General features: G+C 39.6%; 1 protein-coding gene across 2 annotated transcripts in view; it reads right to left on the bottom strand.

Moving 5' to 3' along the window:
* The window catches only part of LOC102192559 (1-phosphatidylinositol 4,5-bisphosphate phosphodiesterase gamma-1-like), a 40013-nt gene that overhangs the window by 18034 nt on the left and 5450 nt on the right, over positions 1–16529 (bottom strand). Inside the window, exons 2-10 of one of the 2 annotated variants that reach the window (XM_005750272.1) lie at positions 9481–9630; positions 8604–8697; positions 4358–4405; positions 3447–3531; positions 3217–3297; positions 1050–1084; positions 608–680; positions 423–518; positions 22–140 (exon numbers count right to left, since the gene is read on the bottom strand). In XM_005750272.1, the coding sequence (XP_005750329.1) occupies positions 22–140; positions 423–518; positions 608–680; positions 1050–1084; positions 3217–3297; positions 3447–3531; positions 4358–4405; positions 8604–8697; positions 9481–9630 (781 nt within the window). The remainder of the gene's footprint in view (positions 1–21; positions 141–422; positions 519–607; positions 681–1049; positions 1085–3216; positions 3298–3446; positions 3532–4357; positions 4406–8603; positions 8698–9480; positions 9631–16529) is intronic. The other variant, XM_005750273.1, reaches the window with a different exon arrangement.

Raw genomic sequence — 16529 nt, 5'->3', positions numbered from 1 at the left:
AAGATTTCCTGTGAGACCTACGTGTTGTGCGAAGATGAGATCCAGTACTGAGACAATGGCCTTTTCATGTCATCAGGAACTACGGGTGAAAGACGAGGGTCACACACAGAATTCTCTTTAGAGTACAGGAAGGTCAGGAACTAAAAAAAAAACAAAAACAAAAAACAGCAAAAAGATCTAATTGTCAGGAAAACACTGTGATTTGACTGTATGCTCAAGTTTATCGAGAACATCCATCAGGCCAATGGCATTTCATCTCAGGTTAGGGTTTCACTTCAGTAATGTACCATTTTACTTTGGTCATTTGGAACACCAGCACTGACCACGTATGTGTCTATAACAAAAGCAGCCGTACAGCGAGGTTGTCAGTGACCTGGTGGATTGTTGAGAGGTTAACTTTTTGTGCTTATTTAGTGTGTCACCTCATCCAGTTGTAGCATCGGCTCAGGCTGTGGTGCCCCCCTCATGTAGCCCATAAGAAACTCCCTGACACGACCAAGATCTGACGCCCAGGACTCCTGAGACGAGCCGGATAAAGAAAAGTAAGCGCAAAGCAGTTTTGGGAAGCTTTTTCTGTGTGCTGATGGGCACTCAATCTTTTCTGTACCTTCTGGTCCATCTGTAAAAACTTTTGAAAGTCATAGAGGGAGATTTGACATAGCTCTGGTCTGTCAACATTTCTGAAAAGACAGTGATTTACAAGATATTAGATGGCAGACGTCTGAAAGTACTATTGAATGAGAAAGCAGGCATGAAACATCAAGAATTTTAGTGATAGATAATTTCATTGTGATAGCTTTTTTTATTTTATTTTACGTTTGCCAAATCTAGTTAAACCACCGCCCCATCGCATACATAACTTTAAGAAAACATTTCACTTTTTTGGACATCCAAAACAATTATTAAATTTCATTAATGTGACAAATCATATAAAGATTTGAAATGCAAAACTTCCCTGATAAACTGGGAAAACTGGAGGAGTAGTGGGATAGCAGGGGATGTGAGGATGAAGGACAAGACACTGAGGACAAAAAGGTGGAGGAACTCACCGCAGAGGGAAGGAGAGCTCCAGCTGCTCAATAATCTGAAGAACAAAAGGGAAGGAACCAGGTGATGGACAGGTGGGAGGGAGCAGTAAAGGACAAAGTGAGCAAAGCGTGCATGAGAGCAGAAGAGGAAGTATCACAGCACTGGTGTGTTTACTTAGTGGAATTCTGAGCTACTGAAACTTTTTGCTAAGTGATATTTAAGTACAACAATCAAGATCATATAAATATAATACTGTATAAACATATAAAATATTGCTGTTGTTTCTTCCTTGAGCTAGACCCTCAGGGGTTGCCACAGTGGATCATCTCACCCTATACTTTGCAAACTCTTCTGTCACACCAATCCTCTGCATGCCCTCCTTCACTACATTCATGAATCTTCTCTGGAATCTCCTTCTTTCCTTCCTGCTGGCAGCTCAATGGTTAACATCCTTTGACCAATATATCCCCATCGCTTCTCTGCACATGTCCCAATCATAGGGTTGCCAACTTTTTAACTATCAAATAGGGACACTGGTGCACCAGAAGCACAATGCACAGTCAGCTGGGCAAAGTTTAATATGCACTTTATGTCCATATTCTTATAATAAAAATGCAGTAAAATGTTGGTAATCAGTTTCAATGACTTTTCTAAAACAATAAAGAAAAATAAAGTAAATGATGGTCATTTTTTTGAAAAATAATCAGAAAAGAAAAAAATATTCAAATAAAAATACTGTAAATACAGGCTTCAATTACCCAGTTTATTATGCTACGGAGACCAAACGTTATTTTTATGAATCACGTGTTACTCCTCACATGTGGTGTGCCTGATAGGTCATCAGTGTTGGTTTTGACTGGACACAAGCATCCAGGGACATTAATAAGGAACAAACTAATTTGCCTCATTATACGCCATGTCTAGGCTAAAACGGGACAGTTGGCAACCCTACCAAACACTCTCATCCTTACCTCTTTAATTTTGTCTACAAATGTTTTGAAAACAATTATGTTATATTGCTGTTGTAGCAGCCAGAGCTTTAGAAAATTGAAGAATATAAAAACGACTAAAATCGTGCTGCATGGTTTCTTGAATAAAACATCCTGAACAGGATTTCTCTGTTTGGTCTTAGGTATCAAAACCAATGTGTGCTCGTAGCATGCTAACACAGACACTTTGCTAGCTACTTAACATAGCATAGAAGTCTAGGAAAAAAACAACTTCATGTGTTGACCATAGTAAATTGTGAGCTCAGTTACTCATTTTGGGATATACTAAATAAAAAAATGAAGCCTATTTTGTACATTTTGGTCATGCTGTGTTTCAAAATGGAGGACTCGTGAGAAACAGCAAGCTAACTGCCTAAAGAGTTGTTAGTGGCATCATTTGCTAATGAGTGTGCTTTTCAGCCAGACCTGCCTTTCATGTCAAGTTTATTGCAACCAAGATGAAGACAGCGAAAACATTCATCTTGAGGGTTCAAAAGTTACTTCAGAAACTGATGGTTGACATCATGACAGCTCCATTTCCTTCACTGTCTATGCTTGCTAAGTCAACAACAAAAAAAGGTTCTTGAAAGTTTTTCATCAGTTGCCACTTTGGGTCATGCTGTATAACACCCTGTAGCTACGAAGCACTAACAACATGTAATGGCATCCTAAAAAAGGCAACTGAGTCTCAGTTTCCTCAGTAAGCTTATTCCTGATCAAAGTGAAAATTGTCGCAGGACGTAGCATGCTTAGTTTATAGCGCTAGTTGCTGATATTGAACTTAACCCAGATTTTTTTTCCTACAGTTCCTAATGTCAAAATGAATCCTCCAGAGGACATGAAACAATTTAGCTGGTGAACAACCTACTATATCTCATCATATAGATTTAATGAAATCCAAACTCCAATAATGAGTTCCTTATCATATCATTAGTGAAGGCTGAGCTCAAGCTCAAGCTCGCTGGCTTATTTCACATTCTGGTGTGGCGAGGTGTACCCCCCACTCCCCCCACCCCTGAAACCACTTGGACAGTAAAACTTTCCTTGCATAACATTTAGTATATGGTTTATAATAGTGATTTAAGAAAAACCTTCTTTATTGTCTTTTCCATCCTGATGATGCTACTTATTAAGTATAAGATTTTAATACTTCCTCCAGTGCTCTGCAAATGTATGTAGGTTTATATCTGACACTCACACTCCTCTGTGCATCAAACATCAGTGTTCTGTAGAGCTGTGCAAAGTTGGGGTATGACAGGTCGCTCCTGGCCTCCACCTCCTATGTAAATGGGTTTGTTGTGAGTTACAGTGACACCAAACAGTGCTGTGGTCAAGTCAGAACATGCAGGAGAGCAAATTCAAAAAAGGCAAAGAAGCTGCAGGCAGTAAAACATTAAAATGATCCTCAGACTTATGTTTCACTCTAACCTGTAGCTTGTCTTTGAGAAAGCGCATGTTGGGCACTCGATAGTTGACCTGAGGCAGCAGAGCTTTCACATCCTTTACTGTAATGCTGGGAAGGGAACAAAAGAAAAGAAAGAAAAACCTTATTCAAGTGCAGTGAATCTAAACTCAGCACATGAAAAAATCATCTAGTTTGTTCAGAGTGAGTCACATGGTGGCAAATACCATACCGTTACATTAAAAGTTGGGCACTTTCCACTGTGAAAACCTTTATCCTAAATGTTAACTAAACTTAACAATGCCTTAACAGTTTTTAAACTGATGGTCAAAAAGAGAGATACATGATCTGATAAAACAGTGTATTAGCAGACTGCGTGAGCTTTTGTAGAGCCGCTGATGTCTTTAACGTTAAACTTTTTTTCCGTAGACAAATCGCACATGGATTAGAGATTAAGGAAAAAAACATATGCAACTTCAGAAATCAATAAGAGATTGCAGAAGGAAGCTGGAAAAGCAGGTAGAGTGAAAAAAATCTAGGTCAGCGCTCTTGGGATCTTTTAGGTTCAATGACCGCTATCACTACTGGTCTCAGACCTGCCACCTCCCACCTCTTTCTCTCTAGCTACTGTTACTATTTTCACAGGAGACAGGAAGTTGCCCTCTCCCGGCATCGCATCACATCACTTCCTCCTCCTTATCAGGGGGTGGCAGGCTGTTTGTCCTGGAGCTACTTCCACCCAAACAGAAGCCTGGATTTAAAAGAGTCTGCGTGATATTTGCCTCGGAGCATGGAGGTGTATGGGCAGGTCCCTGGCAGAGTCTCTCTGATGAGATCTGGATATGATTTCACCGTAATTCCACCTGCTGTGGCACCCACTAATGAGCAGCCGTCATAGGCTTTACAACTGGGTGCTGAAGGCCTGCATGTCACTTACCTGCCCTCGTGGCTCCTGTCCATGACTTCAAACTGTTTCCTCAGCCACCTACAGAGGGAGAGAGGGTAAAGTAATAGGAGAGAGAAAGCATTTAAAAGCATTAAACTCTAACATACACACTTCTGGGTACTGTGCTAAAACACTGAAGTTAAAGGAAAGCACTGAATATTTTTAGACTTTGTTTTAACTGTTAACATAGAAGCAGAACATGTATTCTGACAGACTGTGCTCTGAAAAGAAGTCATTCTATTTTAGGTAAAACTAATAAATACTTTCCTGATGATAATGTGCCCAGTGCATCATTTTTGGTCCTACTAACTAAAACATTAAGTCGATGTTATCGATTTTGGTTATTCTTAGTGTGAGGAAGGAACATTATCCATGGTGTGCTCATTTCCTAACAACTTGGGATTGCTGCAGATGGCTGACTCTCCCTGAGCCTGGTTCTGGTGGAGTTTTCTTCCTGTTAAAAGGGAGTTTTTCCTTCCCACAATTGCCAAGTGCTTGCACCTGATTGTTGATGTTTTCTCTATATTATTATAGGGTCTTTCCCTTACATTCTAAATTGCCTTGAGGCAACTGCTGTTGTGATTTGGTGCTATATAAATAAAATGGAATTGAAATTGCCGGTCATAGTGCCAAGTTATTCAAGTAGGATATTTTTATTGTCTTTCATTAAGAGTACCCTTCTTTTTCTTTCTTTTAAAAAGATCATCATTTATATTTGGGATGAAAAAGTTTCACTTTTAATGTCTTCAATATTAGTGCTACTTACAACATACTGTAACATTCCAAAGCTAATCTAATTAGTGTTCCAGTGTTAAAACACACAAAGACACACATTACCAATGTTATACAGAGTTTCCCTTTTTGTTTAACTATTAAACTTTCAAAGACATTGAAGTTGACTTTTGTCATAATGCCTGCGTCTATTTTAAGTATTCAACCAATGGTTCTTCTCCTTAACTTCATAAATAGATAAAATTATCCATTTCATTCCCTTCGACCACTTCCAAACATAAACTGTGCTCACTATGTAGACAACAAAACTGTCTTTCTGCCATACACCACCTCTCTGTTCCTCTGCTTTCACCACATAAGCCAAAAAACTGCCTCCGCACATTTGTCCGGAACAAATATTTTCATCCCAAAATAAATATTTGTCCTCACTGCTGACTCACAATTCCGTTTCTGTCCAGGTCACCACTCCTTTGATATACCCAGATCACAAATATAGACAGGTTTTTTTTAATTGTTTCCATTACTTCAGTTTTGTACTTTTAATTGGCACCAATTGGCCTCCCGTTTTGGTGGTTGTGGGGAGCATTGTCCAGTTTAATGTTTCATATTAAAAACAACCCAATTTCCGCACGTATATACAGTGAGGACAATAAGTATTGAAGAAAGGGAGGTGCAAAAAGGCATGGGACACCAGCTGATATCTAGCATCTGCCACTTAGTGCAAATTAAAATCAGCTTTTTCAGTCCCAGCTGATGGCTTATAAAATGGTGTCTCATTACCAAGTTGTGACAGAAGAAACATCTCATGATGGGTAAAACCAATGAGCTCTCTCAAGACCTTTGCAAAGTTAGTGTTGCAAAATATACTGTTAGTATTAGTCACAGAAAATCTTCGGAACTACTCAAGGCTCCAGTGAGCGCTGTTGGATCCATAATCTGGAAGTGGAAAGAACATAATTTCACCGTAAACTGGTCACGACCAGATGCTCCCCACAAGATTTCAGACAGAGAACTGAAAAGAATTATCACAAGAGTTTCCCCAGAGCCAAGGACCACTTGTGCAGAGCTAGAAGAACAAATGGAAAATTTACTGAGACATTCTTGTGAGAAACCAGCTTCCATCTATCAGGATGATGAAGATAAAACAGGGATGGAAGTTTCAGCAGGACAATGATCCCAAACACACAGCCAAGAAAACTCTCAATTTATTTCAGACAAAGAAAATAAAGCAGCTAGAATGACCCAGCCAATCACCTGACCTGAATCCAATTGCAACCTCATAGAAAAACAGAAGCCTCAGGATTTGAAGACTCTTTGTGTAGACCAAAATCATATACACACATATGTGTGTCTTATTTTGCCTTCCACACATTGTATTTCTAAAAAGCCCTAAGTTATACATTGCTACTCATTAATAATGGATAGTGGCTGCTGTGCATTTGCCCCTCTCTCTTGCTGTCCACTACAACAAGAATTGAAATTGAATTGAAAATGATTGCCAGATGATGTGAATGTATAGGTAACGTGAGATGCAGAGACATTGCAGGTGAGGCACTGAAAAGCCTTTTTTTTAGTTTTGGGGAAGAGAGTGGGAGGGGGTGTATAATTTTCCTGCTCATTTTGTTTAGTTTTTGTTCAACAGTTTCCTGTTTTTTCCCAGAGAAAAGGAGAATTTCCTGTTGTTACTGTACTGATTATCTTCACCCCTATTTAAGTCAAATTCAACGTAGATCTTTTTTTCATTGTTAATAATTGATAAAAAATGTGGGCTATGGGGCTTGACCCGTTGGGCTGTTGAAGTGGGGCATGCCAGAAAAAGTTTAAGAGTTCATGTTTAGATTTTGACTAAAGAAAAGCTACTTGTTAACCTATAGCTTCTGCTGAACCCAGCTGGCCAGTCTATATAGGTTCCTGTGGGCAACTTTACAGCATTTAAAAGCATGTTTACAGCCTTCTTTAGAAAGCTTCCCTCTTCATAATAACTCTGAGTGGGGCTAACTTCTTTTTAACTAATCAATCTGAATAAATGAGTTATAGATAATCAACCAGCCAAACTCCTTTTCAGGGAAAGGAAAGAGAGCATACTTGCTCCTTTATTGACTTCGTACACATCCATCACATCGAACTGACATCATTGACATCAACTGGAGTGAAATCAGAAAGCCAGAAAAAAAACTCTTAATAGGTTGTCATGTAAATAGTACTAACACAAGAGACTACAAGTTAAGTTTCCTACACATATAATCTTATATTAACACAATAAGCAGGTTAGAACTTCTATTACTGGTTTGTCACAAAACACACTATAATCAGTTCCCAAAGAACTGATGGGACTCACATCCTTTGCTTTCCAAAGGATTGTTTTGATGAATGGTCTCAAAGGTGCAGCCATGCTTTCCCCACTATTCTCTGAACCTCCAGCTTCCTGTTTATTTAAATGTTAAAATAAAAGCTTCACAAACGTCTGACATTTAATAAAACATCCTGTACATTAATACTTAATAAGTAAGTAAGTAAAATTTTATTTATATAGCACATTTCTAGATAAAAGATCACAAAGTGCTTCACAAGGTATAAAACAAAAACAGACAAAAGTTAACAAAATGCAATTCTAAAAAGATGTGTTTTTAGTTGTTACTTACTTACTGTCTCTTTAACACACCGAATAAAATCAGGACACTCGACATGTTTCTATGTAAAGCAAAGCTGCAGAGTGCCTATATCACCATACTGCAGCAATTGGATCACTATTTGTGGAGGAATTTCTAACTTTCAGTTTCAAATCTATGAGGTTCTAGCTAGACCCTGGATGTAAGTAGTTAATGTGAATTTGTGAGAACAGCACCCCCAAGGCTGGAGACGGAGCAATACTGGAAGAGCTTATGGGAGAAGGACGCAACCCTTAACGGCAATGCTCAGGGGCTAGTGGATCTAAGAGCAGACCACAGCAACCTCCCTAAACAGGGTCCAGTAACCATCACAGTGGCAGAAAGGGTCTCCAGTATGAAGAATTGGACAGTACCAGGCCCCGACATGGTTCACACCTACTGGTTGAAGAAGCTGACTGCACTCCACAAGCTTCTGGCAGTACTAATGAACCAGCTGCTAGACACCCGGAATGGCTAACCGAAGGCTGGACAGTCCTGATCCTCAAGATCCCCCAGACCGGACCGGTCCCTTCTGGTGGTCTATATATGTGTAAGTATATGATTATTGTCTTCTACTCTTATTATTACTCATAATACAGATTTTCATCCAGAGTTTCTTCTGATGTTTGCCACAGGTTTCTTGTGATACTTGTCATTCTGGTACAAAGCTACACTGATGTGATCAGAAGACCAACTGTAATAAATCTGAGAGTCTCTTTGTCGTTCCTCTACCTTCCCAGCACAAACTGCCCTTTAAGATGATGGACAGGAATGATTTGTGTGTTGATATAGGAGCATATCCATTTGTGTATATGAAGCCTCAGGTTTACAGCTCTCTCAAACACAAACACACAAACCTGTCAATCTGTTGTGGTGCCGGTGCCCTCTGCGTGTCCATCATTAGCCAGTTGAGTCCACTGATCCACATGTTGACTTCCTCTTCACTGAAGGCTACAAACACAAATTCACAGAGCAAGAATGTTTTTAGGGCAACAATTGTCCTGCTAAGACTGAATTGTAGGTATTTTAAATTTTGTAGTTTTATTGTTGTCTTGAATTCCTCCAGAAATAAAAGACCATACCCAACAGTAAAATGATTCTCATAACAAATATAACTCTGTATCAAAAACTATTAAAAACACACACTAACAAATAAGAGTTCATTTTCCCCATAGTTGTTATTTTGAAGATTTACACCTTCACTTGGAAACCAGTAGTTTTAAACCCACGTAGGTTCCAGGTTTACTCATTATAACTGAGGTCTGTACGATTCATTGTAAAGTAACAGTACAATATAAAACACGGTTGTTTTATTTGTTGTTGAAAATCAAATTTTAAGATGTGATTTTAAGTTGATTACATAACTAAGCTTTGCTTATATGGTTACTTGGCAAATTATGATACTGTAGGCTATGACAGTGAACACCAGGGGCCCACCAACATATGTTTGCAGTAGAGCCTTAACATCATGATAGAGAAACCAAGCACATTGTTAGATTGTGTCAAAATGTGGCATTTTGACAGTAATTAAATAAACAGCAGTGCTAAACTGATTGTTTAAGATGAACAAAGTTGTGAAAATGAGTAACAGAAAATATGTTATGTGATGTGATGCGAGTTCTAGTTGAGCAGCAGACATGACTGTGAGAAAAACCAAACAGTAGCTGTAAAAACACTTTGGGAATCATCAGTACACATACACAGACAGTAGCTTATATGCACACACACACTGACCAGCTACACTGAGGGTCCGGAGGCGAAACTCCAGGCCGTACAGCACTATAAAGCAGTGGGTGGAGTCCAGCTTACGAGCCTCCTCAGGGTAGCGCTCAAAATCACGGGAGCCCTTCCCCAACCGCAGCTCCCGGATCTCCCGTATGTCGACTGTAGGAGGGAGAGAGAGAGGAAGGAAAGATTGTGTTGCATGAATGCAAATATGCACAACCATAAATCACACTTTGGCACGTTGTTCATTTCAGTGCCAAACACACAGAAATCTGCTGCTGAAGAGCTGAACAAATACTCAGTGTTTGTGTGTGAGAGCCCAAAAACACACACTAACATTTCTGCTGACTGCAGAATGTCTGCAAACACACCGATGTTTACGCTTTCCTTCCACATTATTAAAGGAAAAGATTCTCTAATGTATTTTTAATTTGAGACTCTAGTAGTTTTGCATTATTAACAGTGCGAGATTATACTTTCAGTCTCCCTTCTGATTGGCTTCTCCTTGGAAAAAGAAGTTTTGAATAACAGGTGGGTGGGGCTTCTGTACTCACAGCCAGAGCTGTGTGCCTGAGATGACCATATTAGGTCTATCTGCTCTCAATGACATCACAGAGCAAAGAAAAGAAAGAAAAATGTCTCAAATTGCGAGTTTAGAGCTAAACTTTTGGGTCATGGGAATTACTTAGAAATATTCTGAACTCACTGAAACAGAAAAATAGATTAGGCCCCTTTTTATAATCATGGCTTTAAGCCACTAAATTTACTTAATTTCGTTTATTAACTTAATTAAAATGTACTGAGGATGCTCAACGACATTTCAAGAGTCCAGGGTGTACTCTGTTTCTCCCCTTATGACAGCTGGGATAGGTCTCAGTCTTAAGCATCTGGACAAAAAAATATTCGGCCTGCTATAAAACCAATTTGTACCTTTAGTCTCTGTGCAAGCAGCCAGGCGGTGACCATGAAAACAACATAAATAGAGATAAACTTTGGTTAGAATTACAAAACCAAACATGAGAAAACTTTACTTTGGTTCTGATGGTTGGAACTTCTTCTGGAATTCTGAAGCAAATTGTGAACATGCCTGTTCAATGTCAGGGTAAGCACACAGTCCGAAACTATTCTATGACTAAGACTGCAGTGCACATTGTAGGCACTGCACTGCAGTGCCTACAATGTGCACTGCAGTCTTCTTTCATAACATAAAGTTATTATAAATAAGTCATTTTTATTTCTCAAAATATAGCACGTCAAGCAGTTTTGTTTATTTGATGAAGATTTACATGCAATCTAACCGTTGGCTTATTTCCTGTGTCATATAAAGGCTTTCATAGATGTAATGCACACTTGTGGCTCAGTCAGTGAAAGCTCCACTGGCAGGCTTATGGAGTCGGGTGACAGACCGCCGAATATGATGTAAACTCCGGCCTCTGCTTTGACACTGGCAGCAGTCGACACACCCACAAAGAAAACCCCAGCTTACTGACATAGCAGATGTCTTGTGCAAACACACATAAACATAGGCTCAAAAATGCTCTGCCATTCACAGACCACAGAAAGACCCACTGTAGCACACACACACTTGAACTGAATGTGACTTTTATAAGCCTGGATGTGATTTTTCCACCACAGAGAAGCTTCTTCCGAATAAAAACAGGAATCAAGCAGAAGCCCAACAGCTTTTTTCCCATTGGCATAAAAAAATCCCACCAGGAAAAAGCTATCTTTCCAAAATGTACACTGCAGGGCATACACAACAGGGAACACACAGCAGGGGAAAGAACAGTGTTCCGGGTCTTTATCAAGCCAAGGCCATCCTCAGCAGGTTGTAAATAATCTGGAATCAAACAGAAATCTGGTTCCTATCTGAGCCTCCTGCATGTGGAGATGACATGGAGCACGTTTGGCATGAGATTAAGAGAAAGCCATTTTCCTCAGATGGAAATGTGGCCGTACTTCATTGAGATGGGGTCTAGCACTGGAAGCAGCAATTTCTTAACCAGAGATCTGTTTGGTTTCAGTACATGGAAATAATAACTTTATAAGATGTAAAAAAAACCACCATTATGAACATAAATGATTCACACATACATTCGCTTAAAAAATATCCCTTTGATTGTCTCAAAGTGAAAATCATGGTGAAATTTAAAACAAGATCCAGGTTATTCGTACTTGGAAATACTAACCTGGTGTTGCACTCAAACTAAACCAAGAGGAAACACAGCTAATGTTTGCTTGGTAACTCTTAATAGCGGTCTTCATGATCATATACAGTCATGTGTAAAAGAAAGTCTTCACACGGATGAGGACCAAGAAAAACCTCTAAAAGCACATAGAGCAGAGCTTAAGGTTTCAAAGGTACATCTGAACAAACAACAAGACTTCCTACAACAAAAGAGACAAAAGTGGAAATGTTTGGCCATAATGCACATAATGCACAAAGCATACCAGCGCAAACACCTCATACCAACTATCAAGCACAGTGGGGGGTTGGGGGGAGTGGACTTGTTTTGCAGCCACAGGACCTGGACACCTTACCTTGACACCTTGAATCAACTATAAACCCCTTTGTATACCAAAGAGTCAAATGTCTGACAGCTGAAAGTTGTCTGAAACTGGGTTCAATTCAATACAATCTTATTTATACAGCGCCAAATCAAAACAACAGCCACCTAGAGGTACTTTATATCGTAAGGTAGACCCTAAAATAATACATACAGAGAGAACCCCAACAATCATATGACCCCCTATGAGCAAGCACTTTGGCGACAGTGGGAAGGAAAAACTCCCTTTTAACAGGAAGAAACCTCCAGCAGAACTAAGCTCAGGGAGGGGCGGCCATCTGCTGGGGAGAGAGAAGACAGATAGATGTCATGTAGCAGGACAGTGATCCCAAACACAGCAGCAAGCCTGCAACAGACTGGCTGAAAAAGAAAAGACCTAGTCAGAGCCCAACACCAAAAACTTTCACTTTTTTAAGTCTAATTTTATTTTTGTTTGTCTGATGCATCATAAAACTCCTTTTTAGGCCATGGCCTTTTTTATATCCCTCAAGCTAGACATGTAAAAAACAAAAATGCCTCACTATATGCATCAGTCATGAAGCTATACAAAGTGCTTCACAGTCTAAGCTGAGTCACTTTCTTCCCAAACTAATTTTAGAAATACCTCAAAAACCTCCTATTTGTTTTCCTCTGCTCGCTCTCGTTATTATTTCCTGCCATTTCGTTTGGACTCCGGACAATAAGTCAAACAGGCGCTCGGCTCACCAAACGTCACACTTCGCTCACCATAACTATGGCAGCACACACCCAGCCTTTCCCACTCCGCAGTATGCAGAGACTGATAAATACCACACATATTACGGTCTTTAATCCGGGTCTAAGCTGTAAACATAGCTGTGATAAAGACACACAGACTCTGCAATCTAAAGTAAAGTTTAAAGAATAAGTAGGGAGACGTATCCAAAGGGCCAATTGCACATTTAGCATGTAAGAGTGTGAGGTAATGTCAGAAGCCTCACAGAAAGAAAATACAAGGTAAACCTCCATCACAAAAAGAGATATAATCAGTTGTTTTATCATGAGAGCAGCTTATGAACTTCTCTGGTTTGCTGTCAATACTCAGTGCTAGACGGACACTGGCTGTAGAAACTCTCCTAAAAGCCATTTTGTGCATAGCTGACCTAAAACCACACACCACTGATAGCTGCGGTGGACTTCCAGTGAAACAAATTTCTTCTGGTACAGCTAGTAACAGAATTTCCTGCCCGTTGGAACAAATAGTTTATGGCAGCTCAAAGAATTTGAATTGAAGGGAGGGAGGTGTTCAGGTTAGACAAGGACTAAATAATGAACAGTTAGAAGGACTCGTCATTGAAAAGCTTGATATGACATGACTGTAACATGGTTTAATAGTATTATTGCTGCGCAAAACTTCTAAGCTTTCATTATCGAAGAACTCAGCTGACATCCAAACACAGATGTATAGCCCAGCTAGACAAGGCAAAATGAAGTTAAATTTAATGGAGATTACAAATTTGGAATTTAAATATTTAAAAAATAATCAAAAAATCCCACTTTAATACATATTATGACTTATGGAAGCTGTCATTACCGTGCATGAGCAATGCACTCTGGGTCGACGATGTGAACCTCTTGCACTTGCTGTAGTTATATAAAAAGCATCAAAAATGCCACGTTGCCCCACTTCTGGCTCTGATGTTTACTGTTAATAAGAAGAGTAGAAAGGATTGGGAAAGGCTGTGGATGAAGACAACTTCTAAAAGTTACAGCAGCTTTCTTCAGGCACTTCAAATACATGTAAACTGGTCATCAGAGGTGGACTGATACTGTGGCCTCTAATGGACAAACTATGCAACACGACTAAAGGATATTTCTCTTCTCTCTTCTTTACTTTTTAGTTTTCATTTAGTTATAAATGTAGATACTGAAAGACTGCCAAACAGCTTATAACAGACAATAATTTAGGCCCATGTATAAATAGGTAGGGCTCTTCAGACGCTTTTCTTTCCAAGCTCCTTAGACCTGGATGACTGAGAACCTTCACAGACATAGGGCTCTACTGGTAATTGTGTTGCATCTTCAGGAAGAGACATGCGTGGTAGCCATGCAGGGAGCGATGGAGAGCCTGAAGCCAACCAACACTGTGCTCCAGGACTGGTGAGGTGAAACACCTCTGGTGATCTGTACACAAAGGCACCTACCGCTGCTAATAGGCAGGTTCACTTGTCAAAAACCTTTACACCTTTTACTTCTTTTAGACAATCTTGTCAACCAAATAATGTAGTTGAACTAAATTTTGAGTTGGCTCTGAAGGAGGGGAGAAATTGCATTGCTGTAAAGGAAAATGTTCATGCTAGACAAGAGAAAATGATAGTAAAAATGAATACAAAAATGCAATTTATCCAATTTTTTGTGCTGTCAGCATTAATCTCGTTAAAATGACGTTAACGCCATAACCACATTAACACGGCAAATCTCCGTTAGCGAGTTAGCATGGGTCGTCCCGTGCGTGGGACTGCACGGCGTCAACACATTAGAGCGGTTAGCTTGTTACCGCGTTAGCGCCGTACAGCCCCATGAAGATTAACGCTGATAGCACTACTTTTTTTTTCATAAATACTAAAAGACAAAATCATACCTAAAATTTATATTCGATTAACTGTTAAGCACTGAATAATGCCTGGCTCTATCCTTGTTTTTCACTCTAATGGAGACAATAAATTAGAAGGAAAACATTTACTGAGGTCACAGATCAAATAACAAAGGAGAAGTTTTTCCACATACTTACAACCTTCTTTTAGTGACCACAGGAGTTGCCACCTGCTGGCCATTATAAAGGATGCAGACTTCATTTTTCAGATTCTGATGCTACTTTTCTATACTCTGTATGGTCCCAGCTTAATGGAGCTAAAGAAAAAATTTAAAGATGGGAGGACAATCGACACCGCTGAGAGCAATCTCATATTTTTCAGCATAGTGATCTTACATATGCACATTTCAGATAAACTGACTCTGGCTAACCCTAATCAAGAACAAAATTGTTCCTTGTTGATTCAAAACACTCTGAGTATCTCAAACATCCAACTCCTCATTTGTGGACCATGTCTCTGCTTCCTGTAGATGACGCTGGGCCTTTTGTTTTCGGCCCTTCAATCTGAGGCAGGAAGTGAGACACTCCTTGATAACCCCATACTTCCTTTGCCTCAAGACTTAATACCTCCACTGTTTGCCAAAGTGCTCATCTCAGACAAAAAACACTGAATCCAAGCATGCAGGTGTGTACATAGCTGAGCAAACAGTAGGGGAAAAAAAACAACAAAAACAAAGGAAAGAAAAGCAGGAGAGAAGGGGAAGGTCATGATGGTCTAAGCGTGAGATAAATGAGCTTGTAACTACAAAAAGAAAGTGAAAGAAAGCAGAGTGAGAAAATAATGTGGGAGGTCAGAGAAAATCTGGAAATGAGAAGGGTGTTTAGGTGAATGCGTGGGGGCAGGAAAATGAGAAAGGACAGCTGGGGGAAGAAAATGGAGAGGCGAGAAGAGGAGGGATAAACATGGGTGGCTGAGAGTAAGAGCTGTGGGAGCTAAAGTCAAAGAGAGACCTGCTGAATTCCTAGAATCTACTGATGAGTTTTTCCAGTGGGAGGATTTTTGTGTTTTTGTGTAAACGGGGTGTTTTTGTTTTTACCATTGTGGGAATGTGTAGACTTGGACAGAGTAGGTGTTCTCTGTGGTTTTGTACATGCTCACACTTGAATGTTTTTCCCTTCATTAGCCAAGGTGCTGTTTTTTGCTAGGTTTACAATTAAGGTTAAATCAGCCTCTGAGCGTTCAGAGAAAGATTGGCAGAGGAGAGTTCAGAAGAGAGGAGGGGCAACTACAGATAACTAAACAGTATTAATAAATTCTTCTTTATTCACCTACTGGACATCATCTGCAGAGCAAGTAACAACATGTGATTGTGAAAAATGAGATGCAGAAAAGTCCAGAAACCATCTTTTACTTACAGTCTGTGGTTCTAACAACTGCTGACTTGCCCAACCCCTTAAATGACTGCTAGCTTAAGAAATGCTTAGTGATACTGAACTGTTTGTTGTTGAAACAGAGGGCCGAGATGGCACACATGAACTTTGCTACAGTTTAAATGTCACAGCTCAACAATTAAAAAAAAAAGGAAGGTCATCTTAAAAAAAATAGGCTAGCTTTTCTGTGTTCTCCCAGCTTCTGTGCTGTATGTTTTAGCTTTTCATTGTGAATGTGTTCATAAAATAAAAATTTCATTCTGCTGCTCACACAACAGACAATGATCGAAACCCTCACAAAGCAAATAACACAATATATCTTATTATTAAGCCATTCGTAAGCCAAATTACACAATGACTTTAATAAAAATCAGTGGCAACAGATCCTGTAGTGAATCCTAATTTCAAATGTATGTCATGGTTTAGGGCTGCTTTTCAAGGAAAATGTCTGATTGGCAGCAGCCTCATTTTTCAGCATGACAATGACCCCAAACACATCCAGTAAAAGC

This window comes from Pundamilia nyererei, unplaced genomic scaffold (genome assembly GCF_000239375.1).
Source record: "Pundamilia nyererei isolate P.nyererei 1_Seehausen unplaced genomic scaffold, PunNye1.0 scaffold00267, whole genome shotgun sequence".
NCBI lineage: Eukaryota > Metazoa > Chordata > Actinopteri > Cichliformes > Cichlidae > Pundamilia > Pundamilia nyererei.
This window is presented reverse-complemented; position numbering and strand designations above follow the sequence as displayed.